The following is a 23,363-nucleotide window of genomic DNA, read 5'->3' on the forward strand; positions in this document are numbered from 1 at the left end:
AACTACAAGATCCGTCCATTTGATAAAACCAATAGTTCGTCTGAGAGCAGCTACGATGCAGCATCAGCTACTGGAGCAGACAGTCAGCAGTCACCTACCTGTGGTCAGCACTGGGTTTCGGTCTCCCGGTCCACAGTCTTCTATTCACGGAGGAGGGTGGGGGAGAGGAGGGCAGGGGCGGGGGAGGTAGAGAAGGCAGAGGAGGCAGATGCCTTCTATCCTTTGGGAAGCTGATGCCTGGGTTCCCGTCCTTGTCCCCTTCTCCATCGTGTTTGAACGTTCTCCGAGGTTTGGGCAGGGGGTTGATAAAGGGTTTCGTGGAGGAGTTCTCTGAGCCCCTGTCCATACCCTCCAGGCTCTGATCGCAGGGCCTCCAGCAGGACCCTTTCCTTTCCTCTGCAGCCTCAGAGGTGGGATCCCTGGCCTCCAGGTCCCAGTGGTGGGACCTGAATTCAGAGCCACGCCTGCCCCCACGGTTCTCAGGAAGGACAGGCCCCTCCTCAGCCTTGTCTGGCAGGCAGTGTGGGGAATAACAGGTCCCTGGTAACTGGGGATCCAACCCTGCTGACCCATCCTTCAGAGCCTGCTCCAGTTTCTTGACCTGCCTCAGCACAGAGAGGCTATCGTTCGGAAAGCGCTGTTTGCCCAGCCTGGGCTCTCGGCCTCTGCCCAAGCCAGGAGCTAGCTGCCCAGCTGGCTGGCTGAGGTCTTGCCTCGGCTCTGCATCCTGACCCCCAACTTTCACGACCCCTTTATTCCTCTCATTCTCCTTGCTCTCTGTTTCCGGCCTGGTTCCATCCTGAACCTCTGTGACCCACGCTCTCACACCATCACTGCTTCTCCTCCCCATTACACAGGATGTCAGGTAGTCCTCTGGCCCATCTGCTTTCCTGCCAGGTGCAAGAGTAGGAGTGGGCAACTCCCTCTTTCCTTCCCATTCAGATATCTTGTCCTTTATGCTGAGGGGCTTGTGCCGAGCTCCGCCTTGGGCAGGAGGGCAAGGGTTCTGAACACCACTGAGCTGCCTCTTGCCAGCCTTGTTGGCTTCTTTAATGCTGAGATCTGAAGCTGGGTCGCTGATAATCATATTTGAACTGAACATGTTCTGCTGAAAACAGTCCACTTTTGACTCTAGCATCAGGTTATTGAGACTTTCCAAAAAGCTTCTTCTGGGGGGTGAATCCTGATAAGTCTCTGGGAAAGGAATGGGGGACCTAAATGGCAGCCTTCGAGGGTCTTCGCCAGCCTTTGGACCTTCCACCTTGACCCTGAACAAGAAAGACAAACATTGGGTGATGGACTCTTTCGGTCATTGTTCTCAACTGGTCATAGAGACTGACTAGAAATTAGACATAAATGTTATATGCTAGTTTAAGTCTCAAACATTGAAACTACCGCTTTAAGAAATCACTTTGTGGGAGCACCTGGGTGGCTCAGTGGTTGAGTTTCTGCCTTCAGTTCAGGTCGTGATCCTGGAGTCCTGGGATGGAGTCCCACATCAGGCTCCTTGCAGGGAGACTGCTTTTCGGTCTGCCTCTCTCATTCTCTGTCACTCGTGAATAAATAAAATCTTTAAAAGAAAATCACTTTGCTTTTCTTGGGAAGACAATATTGTGGAATGAGAGGAACTACCAGATTTAGGAATGCAGTAAGCCTGAGTTTATTTTTTTTATTTTTATTTTTAAAAAGATTTTATTTATTCATGAGAATACAGAGAGAGAGAGGCAGAGACACAGGCCGGGGGAGAAGCAGGCTCTATGCAGGGAGCCTGACGTGGGACTCGATCCCGGGACTCCAGGATCACACCCTGGGCTGAAGGCGGTGCTAAACCCCTGAGCCACCCAGGTTGCCCTAAACCTGAGTTTAAAGCCTAGGTCAAACACTGACCAGCTGTGTGACCTTGGATAAGCTGCGTCACTTCTCTAAACCTAAGCGTCCTCATCTGTGATACAGGAATAATAATAATACATATCTACCAGAGTAGCCAAAAACATTTAATAAAGCAGACCACATTAAGCATCTAGCATGTAGTGAGTATATAATAAAAATTATTATAATTATTGTTAGCTTGTTTCCCTGATGAAAATAGGGAACACTTCCTGAGGTAAGAGCTTACAGAGTCCAGATATCCTCTGCTTCTGGAATCAACAGATGGGTCTTTGTGAGGACTACTTAAAAATTAGAATAAGGCTGTAAGTCATAAACGTTTTGCAAATTCTGGGCTTGAGAAGTTGTCCTGACTTGAATAGGAAAGCCACAATTATTGGCTACATTTGAACTGGACCTCCTTTAGAATATAAGCCCTATGAGACTGGTTTCTCTATGTGGACAGGGATTGCTCCTTTTTGTTGGATTACTTTGAATTTTGGCCTATTTGGGCCACTGCTGCAATCCCAGCATCCAGAACAATGGCAGAGTAGTAGAACATGGTACTCATTAGCCACATGTGACATCCACATTGGATGGAGCAAAAGAATATTTCCATCATCGCTGAAAGTTCTGGCCTAGAATGTACATGTGGGGAGATGTGCCTCCAAATGTGATTTTAGATTAGTCAGTGCCCTGAAGATGTTAAAAGTTCTTTTGAAAGAAAACCAGAAAAACATTTTTAAGCTAGTCTAATGAGAATGGGAGTATCTGTGGTTTTGAATGCAAAACATTCTTCCATCAGCAAAGGTCATAACTAAGCAGAGTGACCTTGGACGTGCCAAGATTAGCAAGGACACACGGACCAAGTTCATGATGCACATTTTTTGAATATACAGATCTGACTATGTGGGAATTCTGAAATTCCAGTTAAGGTTCACAGTGAGGGATAAATAATTAGCAATTTCATGCATCCTGTTACTATTTAGCTTTCTGTTCTGAAGACTAATAATTGTTTACATAAAGACTTCTCACTCCACTGGGACATTAACACGCAAATTGTGTCGCTATTTGTGGTTGCACAGCATAAATTAGAAACTTGTGAATATGCAAATACATCTTCCTATTTTAAATATGGTTATCAAAGCAGAATTCCTTATTTAAATAAACAATTAACATGCATAACAGAGGGCTTACAAAAGAGAAACACATTTTTTAATTGTCCTGTCACCACTGAGGACATTAAAATGAATTCAGATTTTAGTCAGAAGCAGAAGCAGATCAGTTTGTTGATATTTCACTGAGAGTGCAAACAGCAGAAGGTAAAGCCCTCATTCTCACAGTGCTAGAAGCAAGATGAAGAGACAGGACAGACACCATAAAACTACAATTTACATTAGTTCATGCTTAATGACAATAGATGATATAATAATAATCATAAATATCATATGTCTTGGGTTTTTTTTTAAAGATCTATTTATTTTAGAGACAGAGTGTGGTGCAAGAGGGGAGAAGGGCAGAAGAAGAGCGAGAATCTTAAGCAGACTCCCACTGAGTAAGAATCTCCATGTGGGGCTTGATGACCCATGAGATCATGACCTGAGCCAAAATCACGAGTCACTTAACCAACTGAGCCACCCAGTTGTCCTGTGTACTGTTAAACAATTCTGACAGCAGATAAATACAGCTTTCAAGTCAGAGGGACCTCAGTTTGAATCTTGGCTCCATGTTTTTTCATTTTAAAATAAGAACTCTTAGGGAGCCTGTGTAGCTCAGTCAGTTAGGGGCCAAATCCTTAATTTCAGCTCAGGTCATGATCTCAGGGTCCTGAGACTGAGTGCCACAATGGCCTCTTCACTGAGCATTGAGCCTGCTCAAGATTCTCTCTCTCCCTCTTCCTCTGGCCCTCAACCCTCTAAAAAAAATAGATAAATAAGAACTCTTTCCTTTCTCTGGACTGGAACTTGCCAAGACCAAATTTTTCTTGTTTGCTGTGCCTAGTACACAGTAGGTAGTCAATAAACACATAAAATGCATGAGTGGATGAGTCAATATATGTAATGTTCCCAGAGTACAACACATATTATAATTCTTGTATTACTAAATGGCAAGGAGTCTTACTGCAATGATTACAATTGCTGTCTAATATCCCAGACATCTGGGGTGACCTCACAACCATGGAGGCCCTGTGTGAAAACTGTAAGGGAAGGATGGCTTGCTTAAAGTCCACGGATTTATGAAGCTCATGTGAAATCAGACGCAGAGTGCCCTCTCCATACAGTTGCTGCACTCAAAGGTTTTTCCAGGTCCTGTTTACAGGACGCTCCGGCCCCAAGAGGGACCAAGGGCTGGGGTGCAGAGCTGTGACTGCCAAGTCCACTGCAGAGTGTGGGAGAAAACAGCACTGCTGAGACAGGACAGGCAAAGCTGGCTTTGCAGACAGATGCAGTGGTACAGATTTAAGGCTCAAGGATAATTAAAAGACCCACGCATCCTAGTCATTAGAAAATAAATCCTGGGCTGGAATGGGAAGAGGGCCTGAAGCTGCCATGGGCCCATCTTCTCAACAACTGCACTCTACGCAGACCTTCCATCGACCCCTGTGGTCTCAGGTTCTGCAGCACGTGGGGATGACTTCTGGGAGGTGCATCTCGATGACTCGGAAAAGAATCCATCCTCAGTCCAAAGAAGTGGGATCAGAGTGGAGACTGGGAGGGGGTTGCAGAGAAAGTAAGGAGGTGGAGAACCTGGGCCAACTTGTACACTCTCTGGGGAGAAAGCTCTTACTTGTCAGCGAGTCTGGAGCTCAGGGTTTCACTCAGGCTGGGGCTGCTCTGGGCCGGCCTGCGCACAGTCATCACGTCAGCAGCAGAAGGAGCTCCAAGGCGCCTGGGGGAAGAGGGGTGCACCCTCAGTGAGTCATGACAGCAAATCTGGGGCCTACACTCCAAACTATATATCCCTGAGAGAGTCCACCTGGGGGCAGCGCAGGTGACTGGCACATACCCTTCAGAACCCCTGACCCAGGAGAGGGGGCCAGGGCACAGAATCCTGAGATTCCTCCTGAATTCACACGCCATAACAACTTCTTCTCATTCAGACCCTGTGCCAATCTCGTGTGTGCACACACAAGTATGTGAGAGCAAAAGAGAAATACCAGCACAACCTGACCCTTTTTCAGGCTTTCTAAGAACCCATGAGGAGGTAACAGTCCCCAAAGAAGACATGAGTTGTTCCTTTACTGGAAACAAGAAATAAACCACCTGCCAAAGCAGGAACATCTACACAGAGGTACTCCTGCGCAGGCCCTCATGGCAGGCATGGATGCATCTTGTCCTTGGCTTTGGAGCCCTGCACAAAGAACCTCTCCGAGGGGCTGTACACCCAGGGGAGGAAAGGTGTAGGCACTAGGTCATCTGTCTGGTCTAGGAAAAACCAGGTGGTTCTGGCAAACCCAGGAATCCCATGGGGCACCTCAAAGCTGACAAATAATGACCATGCAGATGCCAAAGCAGCTGCCTCGGCCGCAGTAGTGGTTTTACGACACGCCCGTGCCTGACATTCAAATTAACTGAAGTAGCTGATTAAAATGTATGATTTTAATAGCAAGGCCCCTCTGTGTCTCTCACCATGAGGACAAATGGCCATTGCTCGGGTGGATGTGACTAGGAAGGTGAGACCCGTTGGAGAATGCCAACCGGATGGGCAATGCAAGTCTTCTGTAAAGTATGAACGCCGTGTGACTAGTCCCTCTTGATGGGGACCAGGTAACTCTTTGACTAGAGGTTCAAGGAGTACTGAGGTGCTGGCGATTCACATTTCTTTTCCACTAACACTCCACGGAATCCCTCTCTTGAATCCCTCTCTTGAATCCCTCTCAAGTTCCAAGATTCCCATCCCCTCTCCCAGGAGAGTTTTCCTGCCAGGTGACAGAGTAGCTGCCCAAACACCTGGTCTGGGCATCTCCTTCCTGCAAGAAATCAAAGGGTTGGGCTTCAAGCCATGCATATAACTCCTGGGAACAAGGAGAGGGAGGCCAGAAGCAGGAAGAGAAAAAGAAAAGGAGAGTGAGCGTGTGTAGTAACAAGTTAAAAAGAAGGGAGATGGGGGATCCCTGAGTGGCGCAGCGGTCTGGCGCCTGCCTTTGGCCCAGGGCGTGATCCCGGAGACCCGGGATCAAATCCCACGTCGGGCTCCCAGTGCGTGGAGCCTGCTTCTCCCTCTGCCTCTCTCTCTCACTGTGTGCCTATCATAAAAAATTAAAAAAAAAAAAAAAAAGAAAAGAAAAGAAAATTATAAAAAAAAAAAAAAAAAAAAGAAGGGAGGATGGGACTGCTGAGCTGAAAAGACAGGAAGGGAAGAGACTGGTCCAAGAAGGGGTGAGTTTGGGGAGAGCGACAGAGCTTAAGTCTGTTCATGGAGCTCAGCTGCCCCTTACCCAGTCACATGGCACCCTACATTTTGGGGTATGGCAGTGCTGAAAGCAAGCCCAGCTCTGTAAAGAAGTCAGGTCCAGTGCTCTCCCCTCCCGTTATAGAAGCGAGCCCTGAAGGGCCTTGCAGAACAGGAAGGAATTCACTGCCCCTCTCATAACGTTCCACAAAGCTTCTGATCAACTACACTTCAATAATACAAATTAAAAAAAAAAAAAAAAGCTTCTGGAGCCTCTCCATTTGGCTGGACTGAAAGACACTGCCCTTCTGTCCTGCATCTGGCAGAGAGCCCTGCTGGATGTCAAGGATATGGCCACTCCCCACCGCCCCTCTCATGCCTGTGCTCTGCATCCAACACAGACCAACCAACCACAGGGATGCAGCCTTGTCCTGCGTTAGCAGCAACTTTCTGCACCCACCTTCTCTCAAGCAGGTGTACCTCTCTCCCTGGCATTATGACCAGATGCCAGGCTCTGTGCAGGATGCACTGTGGCCTCAAGGATGAGCAAAACACGGCATCTGCCTTCAGGGGAACACCCAGGATTGTACTTGGGGCACTAGCAGCCCTGGCATCCGGCTTTCCCCAAAAGAGAACAATTTCCCTATACTTTCCAGAAAGCCAGAGCTTTTCCAAAAGGGACAAAGGCCATTGTGTCTCACGCATGGAGGACCATGTAAGGACTCTAAAGTTGAAGGTCATAAGAAGCACTTCAACAATATGGTACTAAGTGAACTCGATCCCCATCAGACTCTAATAACTTTAAGTCCTAAAACCACAGTCTCTAGAGAAATAGCCGATGCCCAAATCTGAGAAGTAAATTCAAGTGGGCTTCAGGGAACCCCCTGCCACGCAGCAATCAGCCCGCGAGCATTTCCAAATTCAGAGAGGAACAGAAAACCTACTGAACACCACCCAGGTGCCCCTCTTAACCACAGAGGAACAGAAAATGCTGGCCCCACAAAACCACGACCCTTCCCTTTTCATCTGTGATGTTTAAGAGTCATTAATTAGGTGACAAGCCAAGCCTAATTTGCTGATTGGAAGTACCCTGTCACTTACATTACCATAACTTCGCCATCACTTTGGAGGTTTGGGATTGCAAGATGGAGCTACTTCCCCAAGTGTGGTCCATTGGGAATCTGTTCCAGTCCAGATGGATGGGGGGGGCGGGGGGGGACCTGGACAGACAGGTAGATCCTTGGGCACCACTCCAACGTGCCAAAACCCACTGTCTGGACACTGGCCTGGAAGCTGCATTTAAATATGGTAAATCAGAGATGGCTGGGTGGCTCAGCAGTTTAGCGCCTGCCTTCAGCCCAGAGCATGATCCTGGAGTCCCCAGATCGAGTCCCACGTCAGGCTCCCTCCTGCATGGAGCCTGCTGCTCCCTCTGCCTGTGTCTCTGCCTGTGTCTCTGGGTCTCTCACGAATAAATAAATAAATAAAATCTTTAAAAAAATACATTATATGCATTTTCAATGAAAATAAAAATAAGAAATTTGGGCAGGGGAAGGAAATGGAATGAGGAATAAAACACACACAATTATAATTTTCCAGGGCTCTTTACTGCTCCAAGGTTGGTATGTTAATTCTGGAATATAGGTAAATACACATTATGTTCATTTGATTTATAAAATGGTCACATTTGACATACTAAGTGAAAAACTACAATTTATATCACAAATGATGCATACTAGTAAAACTCAATTTTAAATGGTTTTTCCTTGTGTTGTAGATAAAGCTCTAAGTTGTCAGCTTTAATGATTCTAATAACTGTTATTTTTATCAGCTTATAAACAGCACACACAAAATTGAGAAGAAGCCACCACAATTACTGTAGAACAAAAATAGTTATTTTTCTCAACTGAGCATTCTTCTTCACAGCAAGCATAAATGGAAGGTGTTTGTTTTCAGCAACTATGTTGAGAAGGAAGAAAAACAGCACAGTCACAACCACACAGCTCTGGCGGTGTCTAGCTGCTCTGTGAAGCTCACTCCCTGCCTCTGGATGCTTCAGTCTCGTCTTCTTCAAACAAGACAGTTAAAAAAAATTTTTTTAAATGGATTACTCTAGTATTTTACATAAAAGCTTTTTTTTTTTTTTTTCGTATTTTCAAAAGCAAACCAAATTTTTTCACATTTGGAAGAAGATGGAAGACTGAAGCAGGTGAGGAACAAGAGAAGCCAAAGGCTATGCACAGCCTCAGAACAGCACCCAGGGGGCCATTTTGGCAGAATTGGGGCCTGCATTCTTGAACCAAATGCTTAAACCACACCTGCACAAAAACACCACACACCACCACCAGAAACCAGGTCCTCAGAGCACCACTCTAGGCAAAGACTGTGGTGGTGCAAAGTAATGATTTTTCTGCTGATGACCACCAAAGTCTTCCTGTTTCTAGGAGTTCTGCTCTTGAGCCCAGAAGATTCCTCCATCAAATAAGAGTGTTCAGGATCCCTGGGTGTTGCAGTGGTTTGGCGCCTGCCTTTGGCCCAGGGCGCGATCCTGGAGACCTGGGATCGAATCCCACATTGGGCTCCCGGTGCATGGAGCCTGCTTCTCCCTCTGCCTCTGTCTCTGCCTCTCTCTCTCTCTCTATGTGACTATCATAAATAAATAAAAATTAAAAAAAAATAAGAGTGTTCAAGTAGGGTTCTACTGAAGAAACAAACACATACCATTTTCTTGTATTTACCATATCTGTCAACAGATGACTGGATAAACATGTGGTCTAGACTTAGAGTGGAATATTATTCGGCCATATGAAGGAATGAAGGACTCACACATGCTATGCCGTGGGTGAACCTTGAAAACACCATGCTAGGGGTGCCTGGGTGGCTCAGTCAGTTAAGTGTCTGCCTTTGGCTCAGGTCATGATCCTGGGGTACTGCGATCGAGCCCTGAGCCCTGCATCAGGCTCCCTGCTCAGTTGGGAGCCTGCTTCTCCCTCTCCCTCTGCCTGCCACTCCCCCTGTTTGTGTTCTCACTCTGTCAAATAGATAAATAAAATCTGTAAAAAAAAAAAAAAAAAAACAGTGACAAAAGACCACCCATCTGATATGATTCCAGTTATATGAAATGTGTAGGACAGGCAACACAAAAGAGACAGAATTCAGATTAGTGGTGGGGGAGATGGGGTGACTGGGTGATGGACACTGAGGAGGGCACGGGATGTAATGAGCACTGGGTGAGGAGATCCCTGGGTGGCTCAGCAGTTTAGCACCTGCCTTCAGCCCAGGGTGTGATCCTGGAGTCCCAGGATCGAGTCCCACATTAGGCTTCTGCATGGAGCCTGCTTCTCCCTCTGCCTGTGTCTCTGCCTCTCTGTGTCTCTTGTCAATAAATAAATAAAATATTTAAAAAAAAATGAGCACTGGGTGATAGATGCCTCTGATGAATCACTGAACTCTACCTTTGAAATTAATAATAATAAAAAAAAGCAGATTAGTGGTTGCCAGGGCTTGGGACAGGGTAGGGGAAAGAGACCTGCTAATAGGTACAGGTTTTGTGGGGAGGGGTGATGAAAATGTTCTAAATTAGGTAGTGGTGATGGTTGCACCAGTGAATATGCTTAAGAGCATGTGATGGTACACTTTAAAAAGGGTGAGTTTTATGGTATGTGAACTGTATCTTAATAAAGCTGTTATTAAAAAGGAAAAGCAAAAAAAAAAAAAAAAAAAAAAACCAAAAAAACAAAAGAAAGAAAGAAGGAAAGAGCGAGCGAGCAGGAAGCACTGCTGAATGGAGGAGTCCTGGCCCCACCCCAGACTCAGAGAATCAGACTGCCAGAAGGCCCCAGGAATATGAATTTCTAAACTCCCCAGGGAATTCATGCCGCAGTCTAAGAGCTGAGAAGCCATTCTTGTTTTCCTACCCGTGTGTCGTCAGTTGGCAACAGAAACACTGTCCTATGCCGTCTCTTTTGGCAGGCGGTCTTATTCCAGCACGTCTGTCTGCTCCTACGGCGGAGCACCTCTAACATCTGACGGCAGAGTTATCAGCACACAGTGAGTAGCTCCTGTCCCTAGGACCCAGGGGTGAATGCTCCAAGTGCTGTGTCCCCGCATGGACTTTGATACCTTGATACCAAGGCTTGTTTTCATTCTAAAGGAGGCCTCAGGACCAAAAGTATAATCTGAATAATTGTAATACTTTCTGTTGGTATGAAAATTCAGTTACTGACAACAATATTTTCTTTTTCTTTTTTTTTTTTTAACAATATTTTCTTGTAACAAGTTGGTCAGTATTTTCCTGACCTACATCTGTCAGTTTGTCTGACAAATTAAGCCACTGGGAATCTGTGGCTAGAGTAGCCCAACACTGCAGGCCGGACCACACTTTGTGATGCTCCTGAGGCCAGAGGCAGCTGAAGACTTTTATTCTTCTCACTGTCATAAACCCAGGCTTCACACCTGCAGAACATTCCTATGTGCAGAGATGTATTTGGCCACCTTCATAGAATGGAAACACATTTTCACTTGACAGTATTTGCAAACCATGCTTTTTCAGTCACTCACTTGCACTGCAGAAATACTTCCATATGTTGCCTTTAGGCTGTTCCATTTTGTAGAAGGTAAAAAGAGAACAAGTACAATTCGGTGGCCATCTTGCCTACGAGCACCAAGCTACAGTGCGTATAAGGTTTTAATGCTTATGTCAGCCCTCATGAGTGAATGCTTGTAACTACTGGTGTCACCTCTCTGGAAAAAGTTATTATGAGTTTGCACAGATCATCAAAGTATGAGCTATGGAAGTTATGAAATATGTTCAGACTGCCAAAAATATGGCTTAAGAATCTGAATTCTGGTAAATATATTTTCTTTTAAGCAAAAAAGTACAGGGGCTCCAGCTGGCTCAGTTGGTAGAGTGACTCTTGATGTGGGGGTTGTGAGTTCAAGCCCCACGTTGAGCATAGAGCCTACTAAAAAAATAATAATAATAAAAAATAAAAATAAAAAATAAATCTGCATTGCAGTACTATTATCCTCATAAAAAAAAAAAAGTTAAAAAGTATACTTCCTTTTTTTTAAAATTTATTATAGGTCACCAAACTGGGAGGACTCAGGTTCTAACTTCTTTTAATCCCAAATACTTAAACCTGCTCTTCTTTGTCTCTGTTCTGGGAGATCCAGAAACCACTTCTTATTTCTAACATCAACAGAGGTCAACGCCAATGCGCCTACTATTTTTCTGCTGAGGAAGTAGATCTAGCCTCAATTAGGTTAGGTCACTTGTTCAAGTTTGTACAACCCATAGCCATAGAGCCAGAAATGAGTTTAGGTTTAAAACCCAAGTCTGGTGTTTTGTTTTTTGTTTTTTTTTAAGATATATATATATATATGTCTTTATTTAAGAGAACGCGAGAGCATGTGCCACAAGCTGGGGCAGGGACAGAGGCAACCCAATGTAGGGAAGGATCCCAGGACCCTGGGGTCATGACCTGAGTGGAAGACACACTCTTAACCCACTAAGTCACCCAGGTCCCCTAAGTCTGGTGCTTCTTTTTTTTTTTTTTTTAAAGTCTGGTGCTTCTTATACAATAGCACCATGGTCTTATATTACCTAATCTAGAGTAGAAAAATACCCTAGCTGATTATTTTCAGGGTCTGTTTTGTTCAGTTCTTCAAAATCAGTAATTTTTTTTTAAGATTTTATTTATTTATTCATGAGAGACACACAGAGAGAGAGGTAGAGACACAGGCAAAGGGAGAAGCAGGCTCCATGCAGGGAGCCCGACATGGGACTCGATCCCTGGTCTCCAGGATCACACCCCAGGCTGCAGGCGGCGCCAAACCGCTGCGCCACTGGAGCTCCCCAGTAATTGTTTTATACTTCTTTTATGCCATGCTGAATTTCAGCAACACTTGCTAATGGAGTGAGCTGGGAGGGAGCTTGAGTGTTTTTTTGTAGGTCTCTCTCTTTTTTTTTTATGGGCTATTATTTATAACGTTGCAAATTTATTTTATTTTTTTTAAGATTTTATTTATTTATTTATTTATTTTTATTTATTTATTTTTTTAATTTTTATTTATTTATGATAGTCACAGAGAGAGAGAGAGAGGCAGAGACACAGGCAGAGGGAGAAGCAGGCTCCCTGCACCGGGAGCCCGACGTGGGATTCGATCCTGAGTCTTCAGGATCGCGCCCTGGGCCAAAGGCAGGCGCCAAACCGCTGCGCCACCTAGGGATCCATTATTTATTTATTCATGAGACACACAGAGAGAGAGAGAGAGAGAGAGAGAGAGAGAGGCAAAGATACAGGCAGAGGGAGAAGCAGGCTCCATGCAGGGAGCCCGACGTGGGACTCCATCCCGGGTCTCCAGGATCATGCCCTGGGCAGAAGGCAGGTGCTAAACCGCTGAGCCACCCAGGGATCCCCGAACATTGCGAATTTTAAAGTAATTTAAATGTCAAACATTATAATGGTAACATAAACTTATGATATAGTTATTTGATGTAATATTATAGAGTATATTAAATTATGTTTAAAGAGAGATGCCTGACTGGCATCTCTTGATCTTGAGGTTGTAAGTTTGAGTCCCACATTGGGTATAGAAATTACTTAAAAAAAAAAAAAAAAATCTTAAAAAAAAATTATGTTTAAGGAGACTATAATTCTTTTTTTAAAGACATATTTATTTATTTGAGAGAGCAAACGCGAGCTAGCACACAGAGGGAGAGGGAGAAGTAGACTTCCCAGTGAGTAGGGAGCCCAATGTGGGGCTCGATCCCAGGACCCTGAGATCATGACCTAAGCCAAAGGCAGACACTTAACCGACTGAGCTACCCAGGTGCCCCTAAGGCGACTGCAATTCTGTAAGGACAGAAAGAAGATCAGTGGTTGCCTAGGCCAACAGTGGGTAGAGAAAGAAAAATGGGAGTAATTTCTAATGAGAATGGGGTTTCTTTCTGAGGTGGTGAAAATGTTCTAAAATTGATTGTGGTGATGGCTGCACAACTCTGTAAACATGCTAAAAACCATTAAACTGGGACGCCTGGGTAGCTCAGTGATTAAGCATCTGCCTTTGGCTCCGGGCATGATCCTGGGATCTGGGATGAGTCCCACATCGGGCCCCCTGCATGGAGCCTGCTCTCTGCCTCTCCCTCTGTGTCTCTCATGAATAAATTTTAAAAATGTTTTTAAAAAAAAACCATTAAACTGTACCCTTTAAGTGGGTGAATTGTACTGTATGAGAAATACATTTCAATAAAGCTCTTATTTAAAAAAATTAAAAAGTCAAACTGAAAAAAAGACTACTATTAAATGGGAAAAATGCTGGACTCAAGATCCAAAACCTTGTGTCAAATATGAATAAAATAATTGTAAAAAAAAAAAAAAAAAGAGCAGGAATCTATTCCTACTCAAAACTGTAAGGAAATTACTGGAAATAAATGTAATAAATGTAGTTGTCAGTGGGTAAGAAGCTTGGGATGATTTTTTTCCCCCATTCTCTCTACTTCTCTATAGTTCAACAACAAAAAAACCAGATTTCCAAATTTTCTATAATAAGCACCCACTATTATTAACTTTACAAATAATGGGGAAAGTGCAGACTGCTGTTTCTGTGGGTATCCGGGTCTGCCCTGTGGCTCCCCTAGCAGGCCCTTGGTTGCCTTGCAGCCACAACCGATAGCTCCCCTGGCCCCACCAGTCCACTGCTTGCTTTGCTATGCCACAGCAATCTCCTAAATGACAAGGTAAGTGACACTGTATTCTCATTACCTCCTTTCCCTTAGCTGACCACCAAGACTTATATTCTGGCCTCCCACCTCCCAGCACAGATGTTTCTTTGGGTCCAAAGAGAGATTATATGGAAACCTACAGCTAAGAGGAAAATAATCATATAATTCATTCTTCCAACTAACAGTTGTGTCTACTTTGCAAAGGGAGCTGAGTGAAGCCCAGGAGAAATATGAAATAAAGACACTGATTTGCCCTCTGAGAGTTTTCATTCTTGTTCATGATCCACATGTATTATACACTTGAAAGTTGCTAAGGGAGTAAATCTTAAATGTTCTCACTCCATATACACACAAGTTAACTGTGTGAGGCAATAGATGTGTTAACCGACCCTCACAATGTATATGTATATTATATCATCGTGTTGTCTACTTTAAACTCACACAATGTTATGTCAATTATATCTCAATAAAGCTGGAGGGGAAAGGTGCACACAAGTATCTCCCAAACAAAACACAGTATGATAAGCAAAACAGTGAAAGCAAGCTCCCTTTGTGGATCGGAACTTGAAGGATGGGTTGAATTTCCTTTGGGGTATAAGGGTGAAAGGCATAGATGTTTGCATAATCTCAGGCCGACCAGACCAAACACTCAAAGAAGCACAGACCACTGAATGAAAAGCAGCACCAATTCCATAAGGAGATTACACTGAACTGAGTGGCTGGATTCCTTTCAGGGGTCAATCAACATGTGAACCAACACAGAATCTGTGAACACAATTTGTGTTGATTTTCTGAAAGCTTTTACCAATTTGTTACTGTAAGCATAACGACTTTATATATTTTTTTACTTAGAAATGATTTCAGGTTTGCAGTACACTTGCTAGAATATTACAGAAAACTCTTCTAAACTCTTTCTCCAAATTTACCAAGTTTTAATATTCTCTCAATGGAAGACTGCTTTACATTGCTGTTTTTGGGGCGCCTGGGTGGCTCAGGTCAGGATCCCAGGATCAAGCCCCACATCAGGCTTCCTGCTAGGGGCAGAGAGGGTAGTCTGCTTCGCCTCTCCCACTCCCCCTGCTTGTGCTCTTTCTCTCTCTGTCAAATTGTCAAATAAGTAAATAAAATCTTTTTAAAAAATAAAGTAAATAAAATAAAATGCTGTTTTGGAGGCTTAGGGAAAATAAGTTCTACCCTGGCACTAGAAGTTAAGTGCTCATGAATCCGAAAGAAAACAGAATCTTCCAAAAGCAGTTTACTGAAGTAAGCACAGCCAGGTCCAAAAGACAACTCAACTGCCAACCTACCCCGACCCTCCACCAGGACCTTCCAGGAAGACACTGAAAACTTTAAAATCAGAATATCAGGGATGCCTGGGTGGCTCAGCAGTAAGGGTGCCTGCCTTCCGCCCAGGGCATGATCCTGGAGTCCCAGGATCAAGTCCCACATCGGGCTCCGTGCCCAGAGCCTGCTTCTCCTTCTCAATGTGTCTCTGCCTCTCTCTCTCTCGTGAATAAATAAATTAAATTTTAAAAAATTAAAATAAAATAAAATAAAACAAAACAAAACAAAACCAGGGCAGCCCAGGTGGCTCAGCAGTTTAGCGCCGCCTTCAGCCCAGGGCATGATCTTGGAGTCCCAGGATTGAGTCCCACATCGGCTTCCCTACATGGAGCCTGCTTCTCCCTCTGCCTGTGTCTCTGCCTCTCTGTGAGTCTCTCATGAATAAATAAATAAAATCTTTTAAAAAGTAAAATAAAACCAGAATATCAGACATACAAGAAGAGCTAGGAAAACACTGAAAAATAAAAAAGAATGTGTATCTCAGGGGAGGGGCAGGGAGGTTGGGGGCCACCACCATATATTAAAACATACTATAAAGCCTCTATAATTAAAACACTGTGGTACTGCCACAAGAATAGATAAACAGACTGGTAAAATAAAATAGAAAGCCTAGACCCAACTACATATAGAACTTTATATATGATAAAGGTAGCAACTTAAATCACTAGGGCAAGGATGGGCTTTTATAAATGATGCTGGAATAACCAAATAGCCCAAAGATGTTCAAGTAAGATCACCAGGCAAATCTTGGGGCGCCTGACTGGCTCAGTCTGTAGAGCATGTGACTCTTGGTCTCAGGGTAGTGAGTTCACATCCCACATTGGGCATAGAGCCTATTTAAAAAAAAAAGAAAATCTGATATGCCTGTAGTTCTGGTCAACTATGGATAACCCATGTTTTTCTCAGAGCCAGAAAACCAGCAGCAGGCAAGAACTAGTTTCACAAGGGGGCTGCAGCCTTGAGGGGTTAACAAGAGGCCCTGAAGGATCTGAGCAGTGCCTGCCATAACTCCTGCCGGGCCCCAACTTCTCTCAGAACCCACTGTGATTTCAATGGAGTTTTCAAGTCTGGTTCTTTTTCTAGGGCAGCCCTAGAGCTTAAAATACATGTGTGCAGCACCTGATTTCCATACTATACACACATTATAACATACATAAGCCTCCTCCCTCCCACCATTTTCCAGGCATGTTATTGTTATCCTCATTTTGAAGGTGAGAAGATCAAGTTTCAAAGACTCGCCCAGGATCACAACTGTTTAAGAGACAGAATGGGGGGCGCATGGGTGGATCAGTTGGTTAAGTTTCTGACTCCTGATTTCAGCTCAGGTCATGATCTTAGGGTCCTGGGATCCAGCCCTGAGTTGAGCCCCATGTCAGGCTCCATGCTCCATGTCTGCTAGATGTTCTCTTCCTCCTCTGCCCCTCCCATCATGTTTGCTCTCTCTCTCAAAATAAATAAATAAAATATTTAAAAAGAGAGAGAATAAGGAAATCGTAACTCTCCAAATTCTGTATTTTGGCCCTCAGACCTCCTTATCTGCTCTCTCAGTACCTTTAACTAGAACCACCCTGGATTGACACCTCTCACAACCTGATGCAAGAATCTGCTAATTGGTGATGGGGGGAGGGGAGCAGTAACCTCAGAGTCTGACCCACAGGGGTCAGGCTCTTTAGGGAAGCCTGACTTTCTTCTAAGGGCAGCAAGCAGGAAATAGCTTTCATTCATAACCTTTGGGAAGGTCAGGGTAAAGAAATTAGCACTGTTCCATCCTGTGATCTGTCAGGCATTGATTTAAGCACTTTACAAACATAATTCTAGAAATAATGCATCACCCAAGACAAATGAAAGCATGCCCACAACTGTTCTTTTTTTTCACATCTGTTCTCCTACAGGAACACTCACAGCAGCGTTATTCATAATGCCCATAAAGTGGAAATAATCTGAACGCCATCAACTGATGAAGACATAACCAGGGGATCCCTGGGTGGCACAGCGGTTTAGCGCCTGCCTTTGGCCCAGGGCGCGATCCTGGAGACCCGGGATCGAGTCCCACGTCTGGCTCCCGGTGCCTGGAGCCTGCTTGTGTCTCTGCCTCTCTCTCTCTCTCGATCTCTGTGTGTGACTATCATGAATAAAAAAAAAAAAAAAAAAGGACATAACCAGAACATGGTACGCCCATTCCATGGAACATACTTCAGCCATAAAAGCAATGGGGTAGTGATACACGCTCCCACGTCACCCTTGAAAACATTATGCTAAATGAACAGAAGCAGGTCACAAAAGCCCCTATATTGGGACGCCTGGCTGGCTCAGTGGTTGGGCGCCTGCCTTCGGCCCAGGGCTTGATCCCGGAGTTCCAGAATCGAGTCCCGTATCCGGCTCCCTGCATGGAGCCTGCTTCTCCCTCTGCCTGTGTCTCTCATGAATAAATAAATAAAATCTTAAAAAAAAAAAAAAAAAAGCCCCTCTATTGTAGAAGTCCATTTATGTGAAATGTCTAGAACCGGGGAAGCCATAGAGACAGAAAGTAGGTAAGTGGTTGTTCAGGGATCAGGGGAAAGGAGAGGGTGATGGTATGTATGGGTTTCTCCTTCCCTGTGATGAAAATGTTCAAAACCACTGTGGTGGTGGTACTTGCACAACTCTGTGAATATACTAAAAACCATTAAACTGTATGCTTTAGGGATCCCTGGGTGGCGCAGCGGTTTAGCGCCTGCCTTCGGCCCAGGGCGGGATCCTGGAGATCCAGGATCGAGTCCCACGTCGGGCTCCCTGCATGGGGCCTGCTTCTCCCTCTGCCTGTGTCTCTGCCTCTCTCTCTCTCTATGTCTATAATGAATAAAATCTTAAAAAATAAATACAGGGATCCCTGGGTGGCGCAGTGGTTTGGCGCCTGCCTTTGGCCCAGGGCGCGATCCTGGAGACCCGGGATCGAATCCCACATCGGGCTCCCGGTGCATGGAGCCTGCTTCTCCCTCTGCCTGTGTCTCTGCCTCTCTCTCTCTCTCTCTGTGACTATCATAAATAAATAAAAATTAAAAAAAAAATAAAAAAAATAAATAAATACATAAATTGTATGCTTTACATGAGTGAATTCGGGCAGCCCCGGTGGCCCGGCGGTTCAGCACTGCCTTCGGCCTAGGGCGTGATCCTGGAGACCCGGGATCGAGTCCCACGTCGGGCTCCCTGCATGGAGCCTGCTTCTCCCTCTGCCTGAGTCTCTGTCTCTATGTCTCTCATGAATAAATAAATTAAATCTTTAAAAAAAAAAAAAAGAGCAATGGCTAGCCCGCCACCGCCTCCCTCACAAGCAGGACCTCTGACGAAGCACTTGGCCACCGAACCGAAGAAACCAGGATACTTATGAATACGGCGGTAGACTAACACAGAATGGTCACAGAAACGCAACGCGGGTGGCGGATCCACGAGGCGCTAAGCGGAGCCGGCCTACCTCACAGGCGGATCCATTTCTCCACAGAGCATCCCGTCCCCTCGACCGCGGAGTCCCAGGCTCTCTCCGGCAGCCATGTTGGAGTGAAGAGCCCACCCCCGCCCACAGCTGATTGGCTCTCGAGGAGGCCTGACTCACGTCGGGCCAATCAGATTCCAGTCGTCGGGAGCGGCGCCGAGCGCGTGGCCGGAACACGGAACCGCGAGGCTGCGGTTTCCCTCCCTGTGGAGTAAGGGGCGGAGAGGGCGGGGCACCCCCTGGGCCCAGTGCCCCCCAGGCTAGGCCCACGCCACACGCCTTCATACCTTCGTTTAAGCAACCCAAAGAGCAACCCAAAGAATACCCCCTCGACGCGTAGTGTCATGTTCAGTCTGTGTTCATCTGCTTTGTTCAACTGACTTTCCCAAAGGGACAAAGTAAAGCCACCTGGGTGACCTGGGTAGCTCGGTGGTTGAGCATCTGGCTTTGGCTCAGGGCGTGATCCCGGGGTCCTAGGATCAAGTCCCACATCGGGGTCCCTGCAGGAGCCTGCTTTTCCTTCTCTCTCTGTGTGTCTCATGCATAAATATATTAAAAAAAAGAAAAAAGAAAAAGAAAGGTACTGTATGTTTTAAGCGTGAATCTGCATCCGTATTGCTGAAGCTGAGTAAGTTTCTGGTTTTTTTTAGGATATAAAAAGCGTCTTTCGTAAGGATGGGGTGGATGGGTAGGGAGAGGTGTTTATTTTGTTATTTTTGGATATAAAAAGGGTCTTTGGTAAGGATAAATTTCTGTTGTTAAGGAACCTAAAGCCCCCATGGGTTTGCCTCCAGCCTGGCATAGAGGTTGGGTGCGATGTGATCATTCCTGGGACAGACTGAAGAGCAGAAGAGCAGCTGTCAAGAAGTCCCTTTCCCTCCCGGAGATGCTTCATGACACTGGAGGTGCTACAAACTTCTTAGTAGAGCTCTCATGAGACCTAACCTTTCTAAGGACCTTAAGAGCAAAAAAAAAAAAAAAAAAAAAAGGACCTTAAGAGCATACTGTAAGCATCACAGGGGAGAGCTGCTGACCTCTTGGATGAACCCTTAAATAAGAGATGATCTCAGAAGGTGAATATTCTCCTTCCTTCCTTCCTTCCCAATAAAAACCACTGGAAAAAAAATCCTAGCTCTATACTGGAATGGACTAATGAGAGGTTACTGTGGGTAAACAAATAAAAGGCATGCATCCCTTCTTCAGTTCATATTTTAGATCTACAATATATACACAAGAAAGCAGATAACCACATCTCTCTCTCACACACACACACTGGCAGGGACATATTTGACTGAAAAATACTTCTGAGAGTTCGCATAGTCTAGACACGAGAAGGAAGAGCTGAGTTGACAGGAGGGAAGGGATGGACGGGTCCTTTTCCCATCCCTCTATTTATGGGAGTCATTTCCCTTCAGGAAATGCTGAGCCCCTTCTCCCAGGACCCTGTTCCCTGTTGGGAATGACGCCTGCACCGGCTGACCCAGCCTTCCACATCCTCCTCCTGGCCTCAGCAATTCTCCCCTCGTGACCCAGTCAGTACTGGGAACCCAGCCTGTAAACGACAGTGCTTTTAGAGGCCCCAGTCCAGTGAGGAAACTCAAAAAGGGCGGGTGGGAGAGACCCATGATGAAGCCACAAAAGCCTGTGGGGGGTGGAGAAGCTTCTAAATCTGAACACAGAAAGGGGATGGATCAGTACCAAGTTGGGGCTGGAAATGAGGATGGCTCCCCTCCCCCTCCTTTTCAGGCTCCCTAGCTACTCGATTTCTGTGGCCCAAGAAATTAGTGGCTCATCTAACTTTGGTCACCTGGCTGGTGGTGGCAGAGACAGGAGCAGGACCCAGGGTTCCTGTCGCCCCACCGAGGGCTCATTCACCAGCTCCATACTCTTCCCTTCCCCAGAGGACTCATGTTGCAGTGGAAAACTGTCCTAGGGGAACCTGGGTCTACTGGTTATGTGTTCTTGATGAAGGTGGCTCTCTTCTCTTCTCGGTCTTCTCTTTTTGGTCAGCTGAGGAGCCAGCCCACCTCTTCAGAAATCCAGACAAATTTCTGAGGTCTGTGCGGTTTGGGGTTATTGGGTTTTTTTTTTTTTTTGGTCTTGTTTTGTTTTTTAAGAAATGAGAAGTGTCCTTTGTTATTAGGACATTGAGGGATTTTTGAAAAGTGACAAAACCCAAAAACATTTGCCCCACAGGCACCAAGTAATATTAGCTGTTGGCTCCCAGGTTCTTCTATTTAAAAAAATTTTATTGAATATAGTGTTCAGAGCTTCCGGGCCATATACCAGGGAGGAAGAGCGACTTAGTGTTAGCAGGTAAAAGGAAATGAACTGGAGATTGAGGGTAAGACAGAAAAGTAGAGACAGAGAATCAGAAAGAAAGACAAAGGCTGAAAACCAAAGAATCAGGGATAGAATGGCAGTGAAACACGGGGAGGAAGAACCCACCAAAAAACCGCCAAGGCAGACTAAGGGGGGGCTACGTTAGGTCATATCCAGGTGCCTCTTCATCGGATGCAGCAACCCGGCGATCAACTTTTTTTGCAGCTAAAATGGACATAAAGGAAAAACCTCGCCCAAGGGTATATCCCAAGAGTATATCGTGGGCAAGAGAATAGCTAGTATGTCCTATTGGCAAACACCCTCGTGCTTCAGTGAATTAGAATTTTCCCAGCTCCACACTTCTGTTCATATCCTTGCCCTCAGTTGTCATCCTCCCTTCTCCTTGCTCTAATAGTCCCACCTACCCTTCAAAACCTAGTTTAAATCCTAACTGCTCCATAAAGTCTATTCTGGTCATCCCAAACTGAAGTTCTTCCCCACTCTTCTGAATTTCCAGAGCAGTTATTAACTTATCTACTCTTGATAGTCTAACTTTGTGTAACCTTATGTTCTCTCATCTAAGGCTGGCTTCAACTGTTACGGAAATACGTTTTACCTGGGGCCCTTGGGTGGCTACAGTCGATTGGGTGGTTGAGTGCCATTGGACTCTATTTTGGCTCAGGTCATGATCTCAGGGTCATGAGATCCAGCCCCTCTCTGCTCCCTCCCACCCCTGCAATCAGGTTCAAGCGCATGCTCTCTCTCTCTCTTTCTCTGAATAAAATATTTTTAAAAATTAAAAATAAAAAATACATCTTATTGAAGGTTCAACATATTTATGTGCAATAATGAATGGCTTCAAGCTGCAGTAATGAATGAGTAACATTTATAGAGTATTTGCTGTTCTCCAGGTGAGATTCTACATAGATTCTTTTTTTTTTTTTAAGATTTTATTTATTTATACATGAGAGACACAGAGAGAGAAGCAGAGGGAGAAGCAGGCTCCCCGAGGCAGGACTCAATCCCAGGACCCTGGGATCATGACCTGAGTCAAAGGCATATTCTCAACCGTTGAGCCACCCAGGTGCCCCTTCTTCATGGATTCTTTCATTGAATCCTCATGCCAACTTTACAACCGTCTCCCCTTTACGGATGTGGAGACTGAGGTCTAGAGGAATAACTCTCTCCAAGGCCACATGGATGCTGAATGTGTCTGGGTTGTCAGATTCAAGAGTCCAGTGCCTAGCACTCAAAGAAATGTTTTGTCCCAGAGTACAGGCCTTCCCTTCCTGAGTACAAAGTAGCTACTCGATAAATTGTTATGATTGGATTTTATTCCAAGTACCCAGTACCCACCCCTCTCTCCCCTCCCCTCCATTCCTGTCCTATCCACCGCGAACACCCTGGCACCAAGGCACTGCCTGGCCATCCCTTCCACTCCCAGAGGCTGCCCTCAAGCTGCCATTTTGTGACTTTTTCTTGCTCCTGAATGCTATCCTTACGTTCCTTTTAACCTGACCTCACCAAACGGTAATACCAAGGGGAGGGGAGGTAGTGCCCCACCCCCAGCCCGCTGGGTCAGTCGTGGCCCACGAGCACCTGGAGAGCCCCAGGGCCTGTGCCTGCCAGCCCTGGAGGCTCACCCCACACCATGAGGTAGGCACTTGAAGGGATGCACCTGAAGGCCACGTTTTGTTTGCTTCTTGACACCCATCTCTGGCTGCAGCTGAGCTGCTCCAAACTCCTCACTTTCCTGCCTCCTCCTCTCTCCCTAATTCCTGTCCTCCTCTTCCTTTCCTCTCCCTCACACCCTTTCCCACCCTCTTTTGCTGGCTTCTGTTCTCTTTCTTTCCATGAGCAGAGAGTTTCCAGCTTGGCTCCCGGCCAGCACATTTGGACAAAAGGCAGCAATCTTCAAGGAAGACGTCATCTCGCATCCCCCTTCCTGGGGCCAGGGAGGGAGGAGGGGGCCCAGGCTGCTCTGCCGGGGCTCCTTGTTCTGGGAAAGGCCTCGAGAGACGGGGTTAAAAAGCAAAGAATTTGCCAACAGACCCAGGTTCAAATTCCAGCTCTGCCACTGGAGCTGTGGGACCTGGGACAAGTTTTCAAAGACGCAGTTCTCTCCTCTGTGAAACTATGGTGACTGTAGCACCTACTTTGGAAGAATGCAGTAAGGATTAGATGAGAATGCACCTGTAAAGCACTCAGCACAGCACACATGTCCCATAAAAAGGGCTCAACACT

At 45.6% G+C, this 23,363-nt stretch overlaps 1 protein-coding gene across 7 annotated transcripts in view; it reads right to left on the reverse strand.

Moving 5' to 3' along the window:
- The window catches only part of DENND2A (DENN domain containing 2A), a 104,305-nt gene that overhangs the window by 69,426 nt on the left and 11,516 nt on the right, over positions 1 to 23,363 (reverse strand). For 3 of the 7 annotated variants that reach the window (XM_077850153.1, XM_077850154.1, XM_077850152.1), the window contains exons 1-3: positions 18,780 to 18,918; positions 4,654 to 4,755; positions 99 to 1,268 (exon numbers count right to left, since the gene is read on the reverse strand). In XM_077850153.1, the coding sequence (XP_077706279.1) occupies positions 99 to 1,268; positions 4,654 to 4,755; positions 18,780 to 18,856 (1,349 nt within the window). In that variant the 5' untranslated portion in view covers positions 18,857 to 18,918. Of the gene's footprint in view, positions 1 to 98; positions 1,269 to 4,653; positions 4,756 to 5,495; positions 5,634 to 18,779; positions 18,919 to 23,363 lie in introns of those variants that run through there. The other 4 variants (XM_077850156.1, XM_077850157.1, XM_077850158.1 and 1 more) reach the window with 3 other exon arrangements.

Source organism: Canis aureus, chromosome 15, assembly GCF_053574225.1.
Source record: "Canis aureus isolate CA01 chromosome 15, VMU_Caureus_v.1.0, whole genome shotgun sequence".
Taxonomy (NCBI): domain Eukaryota; kingdom Metazoa; phylum Chordata; class Mammalia; order Carnivora; family Canidae; genus Canis; species Canis aureus.